At 40.5% G+C, this 21355-nt stretch overlaps 2 protein-coding genes and 1 non-coding gene across 4 annotated transcripts; 2 read left to right on the top strand and 1 right to left on the bottom strand.

Moving 5' to 3' along the window:
* Positions 1-270: 270 nt before the first annotated feature.
* On the bottom strand, positions 271-13027 carry aldh3a2b (aldehyde dehydrogenase 3 family, member A2b). Of its 2 annotated transcripts, none has more exons than XM_085364586.1 (11): positions 12917-13027; positions 11431-11626; positions 10710-10941; positions 8162-8247; positions 7557-7765; positions 4956-5073; positions 4590-4731; positions 4161-4327; positions 3959-4058; positions 3586-3824; positions 271-1096 (listed from the first exon to the last, which is right to left on the bottom strand). In XM_085364586.1, the coding sequence occupies exons 2-11, from the start codon at positions 11590-11592 to the stop codon at positions 1082-1084; spliced, it is 1470 nt and encodes a 489-aa protein (XP_085220712.1). In that variant the 5' UTR covers positions 11593-11626; positions 12917-13027; the 3' UTR covers positions 271-1081. The 2 variants fall into 2 exon arrangements, with proteins under 2 accessions (XP_085220712.1, XP_085220713.1); XM_085364587.1 differs by having other exon boundaries at positions 11431-11592.
* A 6193-nt stretch (positions 13028-19220) lies between these two features.
* Positions 19221-20438, top strand: LOC146624404 (uncharacterized). The gene is made up of 4 exons (XM_085363893.1): positions 19221-19271; positions 19353-19488; positions 19641-19816; positions 19905-20438. Exons 1-4 carry the CDS (start codon positions 19221-19223, stop codon positions 20436-20438), a joined length of 897 nt encoding a protein of 298 aa, XP_085220019.1.
* Positions 20439-21250: 812 nt separating this feature from the next.
* On the top strand, positions 21251-21324 carry trnat-agu (transfer RNA threonine (anticodon AGU)). The gene has a single exon. It is a non-coding gene; the product is annotated as a tRNA-Thr (tRNA).
* Positions 21325-21355: the final 31 nt, after the last annotated feature.

Raw genomic sequence — 21355 nt, 5'->3', positions numbered from 1 at the left:
AAATGTTACCATTCATGGAGATTTTATCACTGCAGATGATAAAATCCAAAGTCATTGAAATTTGACTTTAAGCAACACTCTTCATAAGTTCTTGACCCACTTATGTAAAAATGTTTTTCATGACCTTTAACAGTTAATTTAACAACGTATGAGACTGAACTGTGAATCTATTTCTAACTCACAGAGGAGAGCTGATGAATATCAACTCTGTATTATGCAACATACGCTTGTAAAATACAGAATAAAAATAACTTAAATTTCAAACTGATACATGTAGCAATTTATTTAGTTGAATATTAAAATAGAAATGCATATATATTTCTTTAATTGTTGTTTATAAATTTAAATGGTGCGATATAGGCAAATATTTAGAAACAACTACACTTGGTCACTTAAATGTTTTACATTTGGTCATAAAAAAATCATTAAAAACTTCCTTCACATGAACCTGCGTGATTCGGATGAGCTGAAAACAAACACTGAAATCTCACTGGACAGATTGTCTTCATGCCTGCCAAACACAGCCTGAAACTACTCTGGGCTGAAATCAAGTGCATTCGGGCTGATTGTCAGATTAATGGCGGATCCATTACTGAAACAACAAGCTAAAAATACCCTGTAGGTAGCTCCTACATAATAATAATAATAATGATGAAAAAAATCATTTTTCATTATTAACATGAACTTCATCTTATGGCCCTTCATGTAAACATGTTTTGTTTTTTAAATGCAAGGTAGAATAAATGGACAACATACTTTGAATCATGCAATACCTCTACACTTACACTATTACTTCATTAAAAAAAAACAACTAAATCATTCATATTTAAAAAAAAAAAAGTATTAAAAATGTGGTGATGAATTAATGGAACGTAGTGATTCTTGCATAGATGAGAATAAATAATTATCTTCATTAAAATAAACGGCTCTCAGTGAGCTCCATGAAACTTCACTGAAATGTGAAATGGAAAACGGCAATCCTGAAACAACACAACATTGCTATCTTGTTCATGCATAAACAAATGAATCCTCCTTGTTCCTCTTCTGCGGCCCAGACGATAAAGGAAACAGCAGAACGGCTTCAGAGGAGGTACTTCTGTAAAACCAAAGACACAAACAGAAGACTCAGCTGGAGGTTTTTCTAAACATTTGCTCTGCATTCATAATGCTTTTAAAATGACTGATGGGTGTCTCAGAGGTAAGCTGTGACGCAGCTGTAAGCAAGTGTTTTAACAATATTTCTATTTGAAATAGTGCTTCTATTTCTATTTGAATCCTTTGTTGTTACTCAGTAGGAAGGTTGGGTAAAAACTAGTCTGCAGACTGTAGAGGGCAAAAGGTACGGTGGCCCTGAGAGGCCAAACGGACTGCAACTTAAGAAAACACTAGCAATAAGAAAAACGCTGCAAAAGCACACAAAACACAATGAAGGAAAAACAGAAACAGAAATAGGAAAAAACAGATTTTCTAAAGCACAAGGGAAGTGTTTCTGGGGAGACAATAACCCGACGGACCAGTTGCAGGAACCCAAAACATGGTAGGCGTGTTTTATCATGATTCATATAATACTCATGACGGATTTTTAGGCCAATAGTTAGGCTAACACACTTACCTCTCATCTTTTCTTTCCTCACAAAACTGATAGATCCTCCACTTATTTTAAGTGTCTCCCAGCGCAATTCTTAGCATAATTTGGTTCCTGCAACTGGTCCGTCGGGTTATTGTCTCCCCACAAACACTTCCTTTGTGCTTGTGGAAATTAGTTTTTTCCTATTTGTGTTTTGTTTGCTCCTATTTCCGTTGTTGTTTTTCTTATTTCCGTTGTCGTTTTTCCTATTTCCGTTGTGTTTTGTGTGCTTTTGCAGCGTTTTTCTTATTGCTGGTGTTTTCTTAAGTTGCAGTCCATTTGGCCTCTCAGGGCCACCGTAAAAAGGAGTATACAGAGCAGAACAGAAAAATGCCACAGTGCAAAAAAAATAAATGTCACACATTTAACATTTATATATGTGAATACTGAATAAAAAAAATACAGAAATACTGTGAAGTATTTGCATTGTGAACCAAAAAAAGAAGAAGAAGAAGAAAGAAAAACATTCTGCATCTTTGTTGCCATTTGACCCTTTCCACATCCAGATCTGTGTGTGTGCCAGGCTGTATCTGCCACATTCACTGGATAGCATTGTTTACTGAACCAAAGAGCCCCGGGTTGTTTACTTACAACTGTGTAGCTGTTAATGAGTGAGTTGGGAATGTTTTTTTTTTCAGATACAAGAAAGTTTTGTCATTGTTGCGTTGTTCTGTTTATTGGCATGTGTAGTTTTGGATCATTCAACTCTGTTTTCATGTGCGTCGTGGATTCGCTGCCTGTATATGGACAGCTTGCCAATCGATCACAGACGACCATTTATCATCAAATCTGCCTCAGAATCACTGATTAATCTTTGAACCTTTGGAGGAAAAAAAGGCTGAACCACCACCACTTCCACAGGACCGAGCACTAAACAGCTCAAAACCTGAATAAATTAAATCTGCTTGAAAGCACTGAAACAAAACTGGGCATGCCTATAGTATGACAAGCCAGCTGGTGGTTATGTAACCCTTAACCCTAAATCTGTCTTCACCCAGAAGGAGCTTTTCATTAGGCCTTTGAATGTAGATGGAAAGACCAAAGTTGAGCTTAAAAAAATACTTGTGGACGGGGGACTTGGTGGCACTTGGATGGTTCAGCTCCCATTGTGCAGCATGACTGGAAATGCTTTATATTTCTATACTGTAGCATGTTTAGAAAAGTGATTTACAATAAGAAACAAAAATAAAAGATACAAATTCACGCATTTACATTAATTACATAAAATTACAAAAAGCATGATGTCTTTAGCTAAGAGTTAAAGACAGAGGTAGGTGACGCATTTGTGAAGTCACTTGGATGATCATTCCAGTGTCTTGGTGCAAGCAAATTAGCTTTGACTCTGCTATGGTCTGGACTCTAGAGTGATTAGGAAGTAGACCTTAACCCTGTAAGGCTGAAAAATCTGATGTATGCAATCAGACACATGGAGTGCTACTGCGAGACAAATATTACAAATTAAAACTCATATATGGAAATTAATGTTTGCTTTTTTTTTAATTGTCAGAAGGTTCAATAAACACTTTTTTTCCAAAAACTTTTTTTGAAACTGTGAAAAAAAAAAAACAGTTTCAAAAAAATTACAATCGTCCGGCAGTCATTGCATAGTTCAGGATTTACAGGGTTAATGATGTTGAGAGAGAGTATGGATACAGCATAAGTCTCTACCGCAAACGCAGGTGCAAGGCCATTTAAAGCTTTAAATACAATAGCGCACTTCATGCTGGATTCTGTGATGCGCAGAGAGCAGGTGCAAGTCTGCCAACACTGGAGTAATGCGATCGCTCTTTTTTGTCCCACTCAGTAATGCACATGTGCACTGTGTGACACTCAAAGGATGTGTTCAACTACAGAAAGGTTTAGGTTTCTCTGCTCCTCTTAGAATATTGCAGCTAGCTGGGAAGCTCGTCCACTGATACTGCCCGTGTCAGTTATTCCTTTCTTTCTTTTCAACTCACCTGAATCACAACAGCAGCCACCATAACCAGAGCAGCTAGGAGCGCCATCCGTCCCACCCAGCCCACATCTACGGTATTGAGGATGAAGAAGCGCGCCCAGCCCAGTTTCTTCAATGTGTGCGGCGGGTAGCGCATGTCGTTCACCCCCTCCATTTTCAGCTTTTTGACCAGACAACCACGCAGGTGGCTCAGTCGGTCAAAGCTGAACTTGCCGTGGTAGCAGCCTATTCCACTGTTTCCTGCACATGGAACATACACAGATGTTGGCATCAGGTTTGACCACTTTTAATCAACACAATAAACCAGTAATACAGACAGTAAAGTCACTAAGGGGTTAAAAAAAAGGCTCCATTTGCACAGTTTCTCTACTTACCCACTCCTCCAAATGGCAACGCGCTGACAGAATAGTGCACGAGGCAGTCGTTGGCCAGGAATCCTCCACTCGAAGTCTCATCTCTCATTCTCTCTATCACCTTTACAGAGAAGAGAAAACAAAAAACCCTGACAATAAGTCTCGACCTAAACACTGGTTTCCACGTGTTAACTGCTTTGCTGTGTTGGCTGCTGGTAGATACCTTGTTATCTGGTGAGAACACATAGAGAGCCAGAGGTTTCTCTCCCTTATTGATCAGCTTGATGGCTTCGTCCAGGCTGCTGACTGGTAAGATAGGAAGTAGAGGTCCAAAAATCTCCTCCTGCATTACCTTTGCCTCTGGCTTCACGTCCCGTAGAACTGTTGGAGCTAAGCACATCACAGAAACACTGCATGACTTTGCCTTGTTCCTGAAGGTTCTCCTTTCAGATATTCTGGTTTATCTGTCTGAGTTTCAGTTTGATTATTTTAGTTTAAAAGCTATCAACATTTGTCTTCATTGTAACTTCTATTGTTATTTTCCCCTTATCCTCCTGCTATTGAGTATTGACTCTGTATATGGTCCCTGAAGGTGCATCTGTCAAGGCCTGAGAAAATAAACACAATATTTTAAAAATGAATTAATTGTTACCTATGTAGCAGTCTGACTCATCATTTTCCCCGCCTACAGCGATGTTGCTGTCTTCTAACATGGCCATGACCCTCTTGAAATGGCGCTGGTTGATGATGCGACCATAGTCCGGGCACGTCTTTGGGTTGTCTGTGTAGAACTCCTACAGAAATTATTTTAAAAACCAGTAAATTAATGGACAAACACATTAAATTCCCCCCCCCCCCCCCCCCCCCCCCGGTGCACTGTGTTGCTACCTTGATAATGAATCTTTTAGGCATAAACATTTCTTTGAGGTTTGTATTGAAATAAAGGCTAAAGACTATATTTTTTTCCTTAGTTTTAAAATTCTCAACTCAAAGTTATGTTTTTTTCAATCTTCAGTACCTTAATACACTTCTTGACCTCTTCAATGACCCGGTTCTGGATGCTGGGCTCACAAAGGATGTAGTCTGGGGCGATGCAGGTCTGACCACAGTTACTGTACTTCCCCCACGTGACACGCCTACAGAGCAGAGGAAGTGTTACCGGTGACTGGATTTATGTCATATACAGTTGTGGTCTGAAGTTAAACATACACTCATCATGAGCATGAATATCAAGACAATTTGAGAATTCAATTTCTTTGAATTCTTTGTCCTTCAGGGTGGAATGATGTGCCATCACGTTATCAGGGTGTTAAAGAAAACCCCAAGGCTCAGGCCTGCCATGAACTGGAAGCGTTATAACACCAGCGTCCACAGTCGAGCCAGTTTTACATTGACTCGGACTGAGAGTGTGTCGATCAAGAAAGAAGGCCCCGCTCTAAAATCGATGCCTTCAAAGTTTTATGGTCGGACGAGACAAAGATTGAAGCCGTTTTGTCACAATGACAAGTGGTAAGTTTGGAGGAATAAAGGTGAGGCTTTCAAACCTAAGAAAACTGTAACAACTGTCAAGCATGGTTGTGGTAGCATCATGTTCTGGAGCTGTGGTACCAGTGCATTGCACAAAGTGGATGAAATAATGAAGGACTATCTCATATTCTTCAACTTTACATTAAATCAACTGCTTTTATTTGGTGTTCCACCTGGACAATGATCCCAAACACACATCGACCCTGTTGCAAATTTGTGGATTACGCTTAAAACCCATGTGTTGGCAAGGAAACCAAGTTATCTGATTTAACTCTACCAATTCTGCTACAAAAGGTGGTCAAATGCCAGAAACTTACTTATGATCGGAGCTGGCTTGGCCCTGACTTATCGGAGAAATAAGAGAGCGGAACCAGCTGTTCAAACTCCCCCTAAGCTGACCGCTGGAATTGAAGCGATGGGACGAGGCGCGGCCTCCCACACCGAACGCAGCATGGTTAACACCTTGGAGACGCTTACAGCTGCCGTGAAGACTCAAACTAACACCATTGAGCGTATGATGGGATACATCAGAGAGGGGCCTGCTCACAATAACACCCTTGAGCGGAAGTTGGATAACATCGCAGAACGGCTCACTGCAGCTGTGGGGTCTCAGAACCAAAAGAATGACAACACCACGGAACAGAAGCTTGATACCATCATGGGGAGGCTCGCAGCGCTCCAACGGGAAATCGAGGCCCTAGTGTCAGAGTGCTAAATTCGCTGCTCGCATAAAGGAGAAATCAACAATATTCAACATTTGGACACCACGGCGCCAGCTGCTAGGCCCAAGGCTGGAGCCCACCAAAACAACTCCCTGATAACGACTGTGTGATGACTATTCTTCCCATCCCATGAAGGACACCTGGATCGGCTGGAGGACTGTTTACTTAGCCTGATATAGCGAAGGACACTGTCTCAGCTGAACTATGGACACGCACACACATACACTTACACTGATAAGCACGCACTCATCCCCCTCCCTTCCAAACGCCTTCGATGCTTGTTCCTGCGGGGGAAGGCAGCGGGTCTGCGTGCCGCGCTGAAATGATAGCATGGTGCAGGACGACTGCTGTGTTCCTTCGAATCACCCCCCACCCCCCTATCCATCCCCTGTGGCTTGTCATGTGCTCTGATGTTGTGATGTGGACATTAATGTGCTCTCTGTGCAGAGGAGTTTTTTTGTTTCCTGTTCTCATGCTGTCCTCCCATAGGTTGCCCAGCGTGTGAAGAGGTCTCTTTTTTTCCTCTTGTACTTTTCCCAATGTTGTGTAATTTTTTCAGTGTTATTCTCCCAACGCTGCCGGTCTCCGACTGTATTCCCTTGTGTTGTCTTGTTGTTGTGTGTGTAAGTCGGGGGGGGTCCTATTCCTCTGTGGGGTAACCTGCATATGGCCAATAAAGCATTCATTCATTCATTCATTCATTCATTCATGACCACCAGAAGTGTATCTTAGCAAGGTGCGACTTGCTTGGACACTGAATATTACTGATGGTGTGTAAGTATACTTTTGACCTTATGTGGATTAGAGAAAATTAAAAATCATTCAAATCATTAAAAGCCCCAAATTACTATGACATTCATGTCCACGACTAGTGTATATAAACATCTGACCACAGCTGCATATGCTTTGACAGCACTCGCTGGATGGACCAACACTCAGAACAAAGGTGGATGCTCATATTAAATATGGCCTAAAGCTGCAAGTATTCTAAAGCCCATGCTTTAGATTCCTCTTAACATCAGAGAGAGTAAATATATTTATTATGCTCATTTAGGGTACACAGTTCTGAATTTGAGCACAACAGCTCCTCCCACCAGCTGTTTGTTTATGAGGTGTAGCCAACCACAAAAAAGCTGACTTTAAGGCAGGGTGGTTGAAAGAAGAGAAGCTTAAACTGATAACGACAGATGATGAACCAACGGCCACAAGGCTAAAATAAAAGCTGTCTTAAACTGTGATCATGCAAAGCTACCCAGCATATTCAGACACCCTTAATGGAAATATTAAGATTCTGAGTGACTGTATGTAAGAAAGAAAAAAGAAATTAAAATTGTAACATGAAGACAAATAACACTGAGCACTGCTTTCACCTGCAGGCTATGCTTATGTCACAGTTCTTGTCGATGTAGCAGGGGCTCTTCCCGCCAAGCTCCAGGGTGACTGGTGTCAGGTGTTTGGCGGCAGCTTCCATGATCACTTTTCCCACCGTGCTGTTGCCGGTGTAGAAGATATGATCAAATTTCTGGCGTAGCAGCTCCTGGGTCTCCGGCACTCCTCCAGTTACAACAGGGTAAAGCTCCTGACACACAAAAGAAAACATACACGGAGGTATCACAAAAGCTCCGGAAACAACACGTCTCTGTAATTTAAACAACTTGAGATGCAAGGCAGTTTTCTTCTTTAGATCATTTGCAGAATAAATAGAGATGAATAAATAAATAAAACTGATTATAAAAAGCAAATACAGCACAAGTCAAAAGCTTTTCTCTGCTTGACTTCCCCCATCATGTGTCTATAGTAAACACAGTTTCCTTGACATCTTGTGTTTTCATGGGAAACATTTCACAGTTTGTTTTTATATGACACAGGATAAAACTATAAGTGTAAGCACAGAGGCAGTTTGTAAAGAATAAGCAGCTTATAACAGAGCCTTGTTTGGCTGGACATAGGCTGCTGTCATGTGACCTGTCCTTACTTTGTCAATGTAAATCGGCAGAAGGTCCTCCATGACTTTGGAAGTGTGCACACAGACCTCAGAGGGCTTCACCACAGCTGCATTACCTGCACAGGTAGAAGAGAATAGCAGCTCAATATTGTCTTTATCTAACAATTATTTTCAATCATTTTCTTTGATGATGTTTGTCCATTTTTTCCTGACACATTTAATATGAAATGTACTAATGTTGTTATTGCTTTGTGATCTAAAAACACAGCCTGTGGATGGATAGCTATTCAGCAGAATGCAGATCATGGCTTAAAGTCCAAGAAAATATCCAGTTCTCTTTGTGTGCAGGCATTTGGCATCATTATCTTACATTTATTGATCATTATCTCCACTAAGACAGCTGAGATCACGCGCCTACCCCCAGACGTTCACCTTTGTCTGTGCTGGCAGCCTCAGCTACACCTTTGTGCTTTTTTATTGGTGATCAACAGAGTTCTTATAATTTCGTTTTTATTTTCATTTCACTGTGACTTTTTGTTTTTAATTCTGTTTAGTTTCAGTTAGTTTCTATAGTACTGCTGCTTGTTCCACTTTAATATTTACTGCTTGAAAACATTTTCAGTAGTTTCACTTTAGTTTTTATTGGTTTCAGTGTCAGTTTTAGTCTTTTATTGTGTGGAGGACACACGACAGAGGCAAGATTATGGAAAATTAGAACAGGCATTCCCAAAAATACAACTTTTTTAAAGCTATTGACTCTCACTCTTTTAAACATCCATGTCTCAAATTAACATGTCCATCAAAACCTCCACAGCTAAGTTATGATAGCAAATTTTAACAGATAACAATGTCTAAAGCTAAGGATATTAACTTATTATCTATATTTTTATTTTACTTTAATTCATTTTTCACATTAGCCACAATTGTTTTGGTTGTTTTTAACCTTTCTCCAAGTCTACTTTTTATTTTTATTTTTAGTTAACTACAATAACCTTGAGGATCACTGACACGTGAAATGCAAATCTAATTGATTCAGTTGAACAAGTATCATTATATATATCAGAGTTTTTACATGATGGTATATATCATGAATTATCAGCCTATTACATATAGTACATACGTTGTTCATGGGTCTCTGTTTTACTGAGATTAATTGAATTATTTTTACTCCCTGGAAATAAATGACACTTATATCCTGCTTTTCTACTCTTTTCTAGCACTCAAAGCACTTTTATACAACTAGCCTCATTCACCCATTCAAACACACACATTCAGGCTGTGGCTGCCCAGACAGAAAATGCTAACTTACTATTTTAACCTGAAATTGTGACTGTAAATATTAACCAATCACAATGAAAAAATATTACGCACATCAGTGTGCATTATATTTTAAATGCATAATTCTTCAACAGTTTTGTAGAACTGACAGTTGCCTTTGGCCTGAAAATAATCAGAAGAAAAGACTTCTGACCCACTGGGCTGATACGAGCATCTGTGTAATATCTGATATTGCCGGTGCAAAGAGCAAAGTCCATGTTGTGCCAGCAATCACAGAATATTAAATGGTGGCACAAAGTGCTGCACAACTGCACTGACGAGTGCTACACTTTTTCAGTATTTGACACTAAACTAGATTTATCCAAATGAAATACAAATGAGCCGCCCACTTGCAAGCACTGATATGCAAAGCTATCACTGGACAACCACAAATACTGCAGTGTCATGCTGTGTAGTCACAAGAAACCTCTTCATGACATCGTGATTAAAGCTGAGTCGCACAGTTTGACCACTCAGGCTGAGCTTTATGAAGATAATGTATGAGAAATAGAAAAAAACATGATCCCAGCATCTGATGAGTAAATACCAACGTACAAGGACACACACAATGAATCTTTTGCCGTTCCTAAAACTTCTGCTCTCATTATTGCAGTATAGAGTTCACAGAGTGGCCTTTGACCTACTTATCACAAGCTGAAAGAGAACACTTGGCAGTGGCTGGATAGAAAGGGGAACTTGAGCGGTTGTGATCACGGGACAAAAGAAAAGAACTGGCCTGAAAAACAGACGAATAGAAAAGAACTGAATACACGCCTTGATTTCCAAATCTTAGGCAGAAATGTTGTGGTCTTTGCTGTCTGTTGCTAACGTATCCAAAGACATTTACATAGGTTCTGATTTTACTCTGAACTGAAAAAATGCTACAATATCAGAGTTAATAAGGCTGTGTGCTTAAAGGGCCAGGCACTACAAACTGTGAGTAAATTGTATATTTTAAATTGAGAATTTGGTGACATATAAGTTTACTCCAGTACTTAATTATATAGGTAACTTTGTTTTCAGTTATTATTTAATATGCACACAATAATAATTATTATTATATATAAATGCTAATGCTTTATATAATTTGACTTTTATGCTATTTTATGCAATTCTGCACTTGAGTAAGTGGCCACAAGGACACAAATTGCCTGTGGTATTCTTATCATAAAAGATGTTACAGATGTAAGCGCTACTCAGGCACATTACATCACACTCTGCCCTTTCATCCACCCCAAACACTCTCAGCATGGTACAGTACCGGCAGCAATGGCTCCAATGAGCGGCCGGATGGTCACAGCCCAGGGGTAGTTCCAGGCCCCGATGACCAGCACCACCCCCAGCGGCTCTGGATGGATGTAGACGGTGTCAGACATGGTCAGCAGGTTCTTCTTCACATGCCGAGGGGCTGCCCACTCCTTCAGATTCTTAATGAAGAGGCTGATCTCACCCTCCAGACCCAGAGTCTCATAAAACTGTGCCCCAACCTCGGTCTGAGGAAGAAGAAGATGAACGTAGGATCTCCTTATGGTGGATACTCTTCAGCTTCTGTATGCTTCCATGAAAGGAAACTATTTTGGCTATTTTTGATTCATGAACATTTCATAGGTTTTATGATCTGACCACTTTAAAACTTCTATTTATATTTCTTAACAAGGCAGTCCTATACATATATATTTATTTATAGCAATCAGATTTCCAGAGGAAAGAAGGGATCCCATCCAGCTCTTTCTATGTCAGACTGTTTGTGTGCCAGCACAAGTATGCACAACTACCAAGACATTAATGACACAGACAAAAAAATTCAGGATTTAATTGGGTCCAGATGACTTTGTTTAGAATTACGAAATGTGCCTTGGCCTTGGCAGTGGATGTGCTTTCCGGGAGCTTTTGTGCTTACCTAAGAAATAAAATGGGAAACATCGGAAGCCAGTCTGTAAAAACACAGACAGGAGTCTATGTGTTTTGTACTCACTACTCACCTTATTGAGGTCTTTCTTAATGGCAGCTGCAATCTCTTTCTGTCTCTCGCTGAATAACCGCTGCAGATTCTTGAGCTGGTTGATTCGGTACTCTACAGATTTGGACCTGCCTGTTTCAAAGGCTTTCCTGGCACGAGCCACCGCTTGCTGCTCCCGGGACATCTTTTGAGACCAAATGAAAAAGATTTCCTCAAAGCTGCAGAAAGCAGAAATCAAGAAAAGGTGGATAACTTTAAAAATACACAACTCTCCTACTGCAGCTCTCTTCTCACCGGTCCAAGCACGAGCAAGTGCATCAAACACTTTAAAAAAAATCTGTTATAACCATAACTATCCTAGTTTTATTGATCTCTCATCTATAAAGTAAGAACTGTTAAATTATATAATGTAATTTGAGGTTTTGGTGGTAGTTTAGTAACTTAAGCTATAAAGGTTAGGATAGTTTAGTATTTTCTGTTATATTTAATTGTGATTGTTAAGGCCCGGGAGCCAAAATCAGCCTGCTTAAGACTCCAGTCCAGCCCACTGAACATCTTTGGAAAATTTAGGAACGTTTCAAATGTAATTTCAAATATTTTACAGTTTGTGTTACTGATGCACTGATATAGACCTGCCCCACAGCCACTCATACTGCAAAGTAGTTAAGTAATATATAAACAGTTAAATGACAGAAAAGGTTTTTTCACTATCTACTATAGATATTTTTTATTTATTTACATTTACAGTAAAACAAATGAATGAATGAATGAATAAATAAATAAATAAAGTAAGACATTTTCAGTGTAATAACAAAAACCTTTTACTTAATTACAGGACAGTGTGGGCAATGAGCAGAAGTTTTGCTGTAATTTGTTTCTTATAGTTGTGCTGAGAGATTTCGTTCATTGACTACAGCAGCACTGCTTTTTCTTTTATTGAGACAAACCCACTATATTATAAAAATCACAGAAGTGATAAGATACATCATCGTTTTGCATATTAGCAATTAAGTATTATATAAGTACGTTTTTCTGTTGTTGTGTTGGCTCTCTGTACTTTTAATTATATGCATACGTTATTATATGCTCCTGATAACTTGGATCAAGCGGAATATTTGTCCATTATCGCTTTTTAGGGAGGGAGCCTGATGCTTTCTATGCTTGTATGCTGTGATAATGACAGCAAAGGGAAACCATCACAAACACCAGGCTACAGCGGCTGGCTCACACTTAAAGGTACAGTAATTAGAAACTACACATACAACATCCGGTATCCTGTTTCACGTTAAATGCTTCACGGCTGACGTTGGTTATTCTGCACAAACTTTATTGGATACATTATCGTCTTAATGTGTCCGTCTGGCTGATTAAATTTCGTGTTTTTATTGTTAGTCTTATTTGTTTTTTTTTTGTCTCTTCACAAATCGCTCCCGCGGGTCGCTCTCTGTCTGTTAGGTCAGGAACTTAAAACGCGAAAACACCTGTGATCTGGTTTTGTTCAGTCCTACCTTTATAATATCAGGGGCGGTTAAATTCTGGAGATCCTGAAGCGTCTCGATGGTGAGATAACCTGCTGCGGAGGAGCCGGACGGGTCACACTGGCGGAGAAACAGAGCTCTCCTTCCCCGTTAGATCCCACCCCCCGCTGGGGGGAGGGCCCCACACTCCCTCCGCTGGGCTTAGCTTTCAGCCTCAGCGTGTTGCTGGTCCACACCTACAGTTCATAGTCCACACCGAAATATGTCAACATGGACGTGGTTATTTGTCATAAAAAAGACTTCAAAACGTTAAATCTGACTTGTTATGTTAGTTGATATGCTGTTTCTGTATTTTGTTTGCAAATTCAAACTAAGTAAAGGTGTCACAGAGATGTAGTGCACCGCTGGACCTGCAGTCGACTTTCAAACTGAGCCAGGAGCACACAATGCCATAATAAGCAAAAATAAATGAAAAACTAAAATAAACAAATAAACAGATCCAATTACAAATGTGCCTTATGCACATGAAACAAATCCCCTTCTCTCTGTATTTATACAGAAATATCTTAATGGACTTTTTCCACTGTGGAAAATAACGGTTTTCTACTTTTAATAAAATATTAATGTTTCAGAGATTTAGAAATTCTGTAAATAAGATGATCTGGAAATATTACCTTTGGGAGTCATTTATGACAAATAACCAAGTCCTTATTTTTGCACAGGTTCAACAAGGTGCTGGAAACATCCCTCAGACATTTTGGTCCATGTTGACATGTCAGATTCTCACACTAGTTGCAGATTTTTCGTCTGCATGTCCACAATGAGAATCCTTCCCACCACATCCGATATGTGCTCTATTTGACATCTGAGGACTGTGGAGGACATTTGAGTACAGGGAACTTATATTAAGTTGTGATCAAGACAGTCGTTTGAGATGATTTGATGTTTGTATCATGCTGTGTTATCCTGCTAGAAGCAGGTCAAAAGGGGATGGAAAACAGCAACACTGCTCTGGGAGACTTTGGTGTTTAAATGAGCCCCAGTGTGCTCACTCATACAAGGGAGGATGGATCCATGCCTTCATGTTGTTTGGCAGCACATTTTGAACTTAAGAACTAATGCTCTTCTGCATACCCTGCTGGTCAGGCGGCTGAGTGAGTGTGAGTGTGCACTAGGATGCAGAATAAAATGTGTGAGCGAGACATGTTGAATAAAGAGCTTTGTGTGCTCAGGTAGAAAAATCACTAAATAAGAGTAATTCCATTTACCATGTTTTGGTTGTAACATGAGGTTATTTTAAGTTACCTTTACGTTATTATCAGTTTGAAGCAGTCTGACCATACTCCTCTGACATCTGACATCAATAAAGCATTTTCTCCACTCACTGGATATTTTCTCTTTTTCAGATCATTCTCTATAAATCCTAGAGATGGTTGTGCACCTAATAAAGTGGCCAGTAATTGCCTACTGCAGTTAGGATATCATTTTTTAGCTTCCGACTTGGCATATTGACGATTTAAAATTATGTACTGGTAACATCTAACAAATTATGCTATTGTTAGTAACAATGCACTAAAACCTAGTGTGAATATTGCATATATTCATATCCAAATCAATTCCCTGCTGAGGCTGAATCCATCTTTTATCAGATGCCAGCAGTCACACATCTGCTTTAAATCTCAGTACCCTGTGATTCCTGGAAATAGGGGAATAATATTTTTGTCTATGTATGATATCCAGTTTCCCATTCAGGCTTCTGCAGACCCCAAAAAACACTGCGACAATCCAGCACATAGCCTGAGTCAAGTAAGACTGCTTCATTCATTCATTCATTCATTGAATGTACTGTCATGTCAAATTTATTTATCAGTACATATAAAGCAATAGCTGTGGACCAAAGTGCTGCACATCTAAAAAAACAAAAACAAAAACAGTGATATAAAACAACAGACTTAAAGAACATAGAATTAAAGCAAAAAGAGTAAAACAACATAGATAAATAACAGTCAGAATTCAGTCTGATCTAAAAGCCAAAGAATAAACATGGGAGATGCTGATGTGAAGACGCAGTTTGTTCCACAATTTCACCTCCTGTGTTTAATTAGGAGCTCGAGACAGGCAGACATTTGCTAAGCAGATCTCAGTGATTCAGTTGAAGTGCGCAGGGTTAAAAGATAAGCACTAACCCATACAGTGACAAAATATAAAATCTTAAACTACATTAAACTAAAAAGCAGCCATCATATTACAAAGGAAGCTATTATGGATAATGTGCGGTTTACAATGTCCATCAGACACCTGTGCTTGAGAAACTGTAGCCCAGGTTGGAGGAGCAAACTAGTTACATCTGAACATCTGTTAATCAGCAGCAATAATTAATCACCACCTGATTGCATGTACAGGTTGTGCCTTTGGTCAGGATTTTGACAGAAAGAGGGGAGAAATTAATTTCTTTAATTTCACTGGGAAAAAAACATCAGTAGTTTCAGTAGCTAAGTGCACAAAAATGCCCAAAAACCCATGTTATGTGTTACTTTGTTGGATTTAATTCAGTTTATGAAGTTCACTGAATAACATGTGATCTACAGCCACAGTTTTCTCCTTCACTGACTTCATGCTTTGCTTACTTATCCAAAGCCAAGTTGAAGTCACACCGACCTGTTGGATCGCAATGCTGACAGAATATTTCAGCTTCCTTTCCATCTGAGCTGTAATACCCATTTATTTTGTATCTCCAGCTGCACTAAATCGTGTGTGATGCTTTTGCTGCTTGGCCTGTTGTCCTTTTATCCATAGCCAAGCTGGAATCACACTTTGCTCCTACTTCTCAGATCCAGAGGGGCCTTTACAAGCACGGGACAAGAGGCGAGGAGTAACCCCCTCGCCTCTGCTATGCAGAATTCAAGATTGGGCCCCCAAAATCTCTCAGGTTGACAGGAAATGTGGAATGAGTTTCCACATCAAATAGAGGACTGAGGAGCGGCGTTTGTGTATTGTGAAGGAAGGAGCGAGGACTGAGGTGACGGAGAGGAGGTCAGAGCGTCATTCACGCCTGAGTGTCAATCCTGATTTCTTAGAGGGGAGTGTGGACACAGGAGTGCAGCGTTTCTCTGTGTGCACACCTGAGTTTGTGAGGTATAAACTGAGGCATTCACACACAGAGAAAAAGACAGTTTGTGTATTGTGTTTTTTCCACGGTGAGGCCGGGAACACAGTCTGGGCAGAGGAGTGGGCAGGAGAGTGGAAAAGTGAAGAGAGCGACTACTCAGTGAGAAGAAAAGATGAATTCTAGATCGCCCTGTCAGTTTATGATTAGTAACAATTGAAGTACAAATGAAATGAGAAGAAATCTCCATTAATGTATTAATGTTCTTTGTAGATGGACAGATGATAAGAAAAAACACACACAAAGTCTCAAACAGCATTCACTAGATAACTGGTGGGTTGAACATCATCTGACCAGAAATATCATTTTTTAGGAGTCCACTTTGCATCTTTATTCCACCACGATCTTTTGCAGCTTTTGCCTTTAGTTTGTATTTGTGAGCTGCCATGCACTGCTGAAAGAATTTGTCTCTTTACGACCTGCAGTCAGCTGAGACTGAAGAAGTCACTTGGATGAGTGACGAAACGTTTCTCCCACTAAAAACGCTACATCCAGATGGACAGAATAAACTTTTGGAGATTTACTTACCTGGATGATTGAGCATGCATCAAGATGTCTCTTTATGACATACAGTGGACCCAACATCCCAGTTAACATGAATCAACATTTGGATAGAGCATTAAGTTCATTCAAGTTGTATTGTTAACCCAGCAGTGCAGTTGACCTTGCTTTCATACTTTAGTCAGTTTGGATTGGTCCGGTGCAATTGACCCAAATTTATAAGCAAACAAACTCTATACTCTATTCGAAAATTAATTTAACATCTATTTAATAGATAGATAGATAGATAGATAGATAGATAGATAGATAGATAGATAGATAGATAGATAGATAGATAGATAGATAAAAGCGATTAAATGCTGCCATCTAGTGGATCATTTCATCTCTGCAGCTGTAGCTTTAGAAAAAGCTTTACAATAAAGTAGGGCAAGTAAAACGGATATTTTTGTACCACAAACACACCACAAACTTTTCAGCTGTGCACTCATATTTGTTGTAAGCACGTGTTTCAATTATCTGCAGAACCTGCTGATTGGTGGGACCATGCCTCCCACTTTTCATATTAAATGCATTTTCCTGCTTTTCCACATACAGCGACTTATAGAAACTGTGTCCCACATTTTGAATGGCTCTAGCATTCAAAAGTCAACACTGAAGGGCACTTTTCTTAAGTCTGAGAGCTGGGAAAGCTGCCTCTGTGGGCGCCATACAAGTTAATGTGTCACCTTTTACTGTCAATGCTAAATTCAACAGGGAAAATTTCAGCTCTGAGGCATAATTTATGGCGATTTCTGGGGAATAAGATGAAACCACACACACACACACACACACACACACACACACACACACACACACACGGAATTGCAGCAGTGACGGCCAACCAAAAGCTGTGACAGAAGCCACAGGAAGGCAGTTTTCATATAGTTTCTTCTTCCTCTCATTATTCATAGTATTTTCATTTTTGGGGAGAATATTTATATGAAGCGTTGTTTAATAAGATATATGCAAATCTATCTTCATTACAGTGAAACCTAAAGGTTATTATCTGAAATACAAATTAATCAGTTAATTATCGATTACTGGTAACAATTTGAACAGAAAACACTCGACTTAATTTTATGTCATTATTTACATACAGAAAGCATTTAAAAAGTTGCATTTTCATATCTTCCATACGCTTAAACTGTGTAGCTGCATATTTTTAGGCCGTGATCTAAAACCAAAGTGTTCCTAACAGCAGTTTGTGTTTGCAGGAAGCTTTTAATCCTTTCTGTGCAGTTTTATTTTTATTGAAGACACTGTCGCGCTTACACTTGGACGTGGCAGATTTAAATGCATCAAGAGTTTTCTTTACTAAAAACAAAACAAACAACAACAACAAACAGTCTGAGCTTTCCCGAAAATGGTTCCATACAGAAATTATTTCTGCTATAAGTCTGTAAGCACCTCTTAAAACAAACTCTTTCGGGGAGAAGTTCTTTGGTCGTTTATGGCCATTCGTGGAACTGAAAATGTTTCTTCTACCACCTTCATTTTTCAGACCACTTCCCAGCGTTACAAACTTGTCCCACACAAACACAGGCCACTCTTTGTTCTCCACAGTTTGCTGGGACCTCTTCGACTGCATCTGTTATGTTATTGCATTTAATCAAATCACGTGAGCTTGGCTTATGATCTTTTAATGGCGCATTGTTCTCTGGAGAGAAGGTGAACGTAGAGTACTTCACAGCTAATTTGACCCAATCAACAAGGCCGCCGTCTCAGTTCAAGTAGGCTAATTTTTATTTCATGCAGCCTCTACAAAATATATTGTAGCATTCAAAAAATCTGCTTATAAGCAAAATCAGTGGACGTGTTGTAATTTAATACATGCAGCCCGTTTCTGTCTGTTTGTGAAGGAGCTGCGAGTCTGGCACTCGCCTGGGAACTGGCTGAAAAGGACTACGAGTGATCCGGTGTTTTGATGTCTCGTTCGGTGGAAACACAACCGACAACGAAGAAAGGGGTGGGAAAAGAAGTTGCCTGATTTGTCACCTTCACACATTGTAGCTGACAGAAGCGTCACTCCCACAACTTCTCCAATACGCTTCCACTGCGCGCTTTCATGCGCACCAGGAGGCGGCGCGCGGTAGAGGATGTGCCGCAGACTGGAGCTTCAAATCAGTAAAACAGTGCCGGTGTCGCTTCGCTCCTCGTAGTGCGGATGCCTTACACTGTATACGTTCATGAATATCATTATTACGGGCACTATTAAAAACAAAACTAGACCCGGATCAGAGCAGCCGTTCTGGCGCTTCAAGGTGTTTCCAATCATTTTAATTTGCCCCCCTCCACGCTGTTGATTAGTAACACATGTGTTTATAATTTCAGGCCAAAACAGTTGCCATAAAATCAGAGTGTCTTGCTTCGAAAATGATCTTAAAATGAAAGAAAACGCGCCCACGATAAGTTTATTTCTTCACCTGCGGATGTCTTTGATTCATCTTTCCATTTTAAGGTTTCTGGAGCATCTCGTTGTCCGTAGCTGAAGACAAGCTGTCTCTCTGGTCTAAACGGGGCCCATTAACGGGCCATAGGGGATCAAACAGACACCTATTATCCAGACAGCCATTAACAGGTGAGCAGCACATCAAAGCCACGCGTTCGCAAAGCCCGATAGCGTCTGTGATGTGCAAGAGGATGCCACGCAGGGGGTCGTGTTGTGTCTGCAGAACTCGGGTATAAAATCCCTCTGACATCATGCCTGCTCACTGGAGAAGTGTCTGGGACTCACTCACGGAAACTTATTTCCCCTTTTAGCTGCGTGCTTCGGACACAGCGTGCGGGATGGATTTTACCAGCGGTAATGTTTCTGAGATCATCACGTTTTTCTCGGAGCAGTTATGGCCTGATGCACTGACTGACAACAACGGGTCGGCAGAGCTCTCCAGCACGGGTAGGTGGACATGTATTTATATTTGCACATTTAAAATGTGATATAGTTTGAGGACAAACATCTGTATAAATCTGTGGGCTGTTGACTCTGCAAATTCTGCATTTAAAATGTAATTGTCAGTTTTAACAAAACGTTTTGCCCTCCCTCTAAAGTGCACCATGTTCCATACACTATCAACTCGAAGACAAAGTGCCGCCGAAAGCGCACAATATTCAGCAAGGCGCAGCTGAGCCAGCTGGAGAGGGCCTTCTCTGCTACACCCTACCCGGATATCAATGGGAGGAAAACCCTGGCCACTCTAACTGGACTACCGGAGCCTAAAATTCAGGTAGGACACGTGCGACCTAAGGCTAATTTAGACAACGTACACTTGTTTTGTTGACTAAGAGTTTCATGTAATTCTCAATTTTCTTCAGGTTTGGTTTCAAAATCGGCGCGCACGCTTCTTCAAGACTAAGAAATCAACTCGAGGAGCCACCAAACCTTCACAGGTCAGGCACAAGACACCGTGCACTCCTCAGGTGGCTTCTCCTCCACCTCCTAGTCCCAGCCTTGCGTCTCCAACAGACTACCGGGTGCCCAGTCTACCTCAGTCCACCAGGCTCTCGTCAATCCTGGACATCCAGACCAAGTCACCAGACGTTCCCCAAACCTTTTGCCACCAATCCCAGGACTTCACCAGCTACTGCCAAGACGTGTTTCCATACGAAGGGCTGGATGAGTTGGATTTACCAGAGGACTTTGAAGCTTTTCTCAATGCACGGGGGGTACAGCCAGCAGAACGTGGCCATCCTGTCCACAAGGAAGACATCCAGAGTCGGCAAGGCCTCCAGGCTCTCTCCAGCTCTATAGAGACCCTGGCCGACCTGTCGGATCTGTGCTTCCAGGACCTGATGGTCCCCAGTCTGCCCAGCTTGGACAGCTCAATGATTGACTATCTTTTGGCATGACTGACAAAACTGAGAGCAACATATTGAAGACTACGACATGAATGGGTCCACGTCCAACAACACGTCCGTTTGTGTAACAGCTACGAGCCAGCCTGCAGCAGGATGTCTGCTACATCAGTGTATCCGTTCTCACACCCATACGTCTACGCTGTGTCGCCAGTTGCCGTGGTGGCCTCCACTAGTGCACCCATTCAGTGATGTCGCGGTCTTTCAAAGTGTTGCGCTAATTTTTTTTTTTTTTTTTTTTTTTTTTTTTGGACAAAGGTGCCGAGTCTACCTTGGGGAGGTGGTAACTGTGACTTATGCTATTCGTTATCTATTTAAGAAACACCAGTATGATGCACATCAGATGATTTCACATGTCCTTTTTGCACATAGTTTGTTTATATTTTGGATGGGGTTGCAAAGATAACGTTTAGCACTTGACTCAAAGCTGTCCTTGCTGAGTGGGCTTCAGCGGAGTCCCGGAAAAAAAGTAAATGAGACGCACTTGTTTCCAACTGAAACTCTGTACCAGATATGTTACAAGGTATGCCAACTGCTGTGACGGGGAAATGGGACACGAATGACCAGATCGCCTTTTTTTTTATTTTTTTATTTTTATTTTTATTTTTATTTTATTTTTTTGGGGGGGGGGGTATATTTCACGATTTTCATGGCAGGCCGTGGAGATCTGTAATGTAAATAAAATGCATATTACGTTATGTACATAACATTGTTAATAGTATTTTTTACTAATAAATGTGTCCTGAACAAGTCTCTCAGGCTGTGTGTTATCATTCATAAACTCTTCTTGAGGTCAGGAATCACGTGGCGCCGTGGCTTAGTTGGTTAAAGCGCCTGTCTAGTAAACAGGAGATCCTGGGTTCGAATCCCAGCGGTGCCTTTTTGTTTTCTGTTTTGATTAAAGTAAACTT

The sequence above is a fragment of the Diplotaxodon limnothrissa genome, linkage group LG10, assembly GCF_057381915.1.
Source record: "Diplotaxodon limnothrissa isolate DT_005_m linkage group LG10, D_limnothrissa_male_GT1.1, whole genome shotgun sequence".
Classification (NCBI taxonomy): domain Eukaryota; kingdom Metazoa; phylum Chordata; class Actinopteri; order Cichliformes; family Cichlidae; genus Diplotaxodon; species Diplotaxodon limnothrissa.
This window is presented reverse-complemented; position numbering and strand designations above follow the sequence as displayed.

Bases quoted from the DNA above. Each gene is read 5' to 3' on its own strand.
- aldh3a2b (XM_085364586.1), bottom strand. From the start codon at position 11,592: ATGTCCCGGGAGCAGCAAGCGGTGGCTCGTGCCAGGAAAGCCTTTGAA. The intron at 10,942-11,430 runs GTGAGTAGTGAG...CTTCTTCCTCAG, and splicing joins TTAAGAAAGACCTCAATAAG to ACCGAGGTTGGGGCACAGTT. The intron at 3,825-3,958 runs GTAAGTAGAGAA...TTCCATGTGCAG, and splicing joins GTTGCCATTTGGAGGAGTGG to GAAACAGTGGAATAGGCTGC.
- LOC146624404 (XM_085363893.1), top strand. From the start codon at position 19,221: ATGTGCAAGAGGATGCCACGCAGGGGGTCGTGTTGTGTCTGCAGAACT. The intron at 19,272-19,352 runs GTATAAAATCCC...TTCCCCTTTTAG, and splicing joins GTTGTGTCTGCAGAACTCGG to CTGCGTGCTTCGGACACAGC. The intron at 19,489-19,640 runs GTAGGTGGACAT...CTCCCTCTAAAG, and splicing joins GGCAGAGCTCTCCAGCACGG to TGCACCATGTTCCATACACT.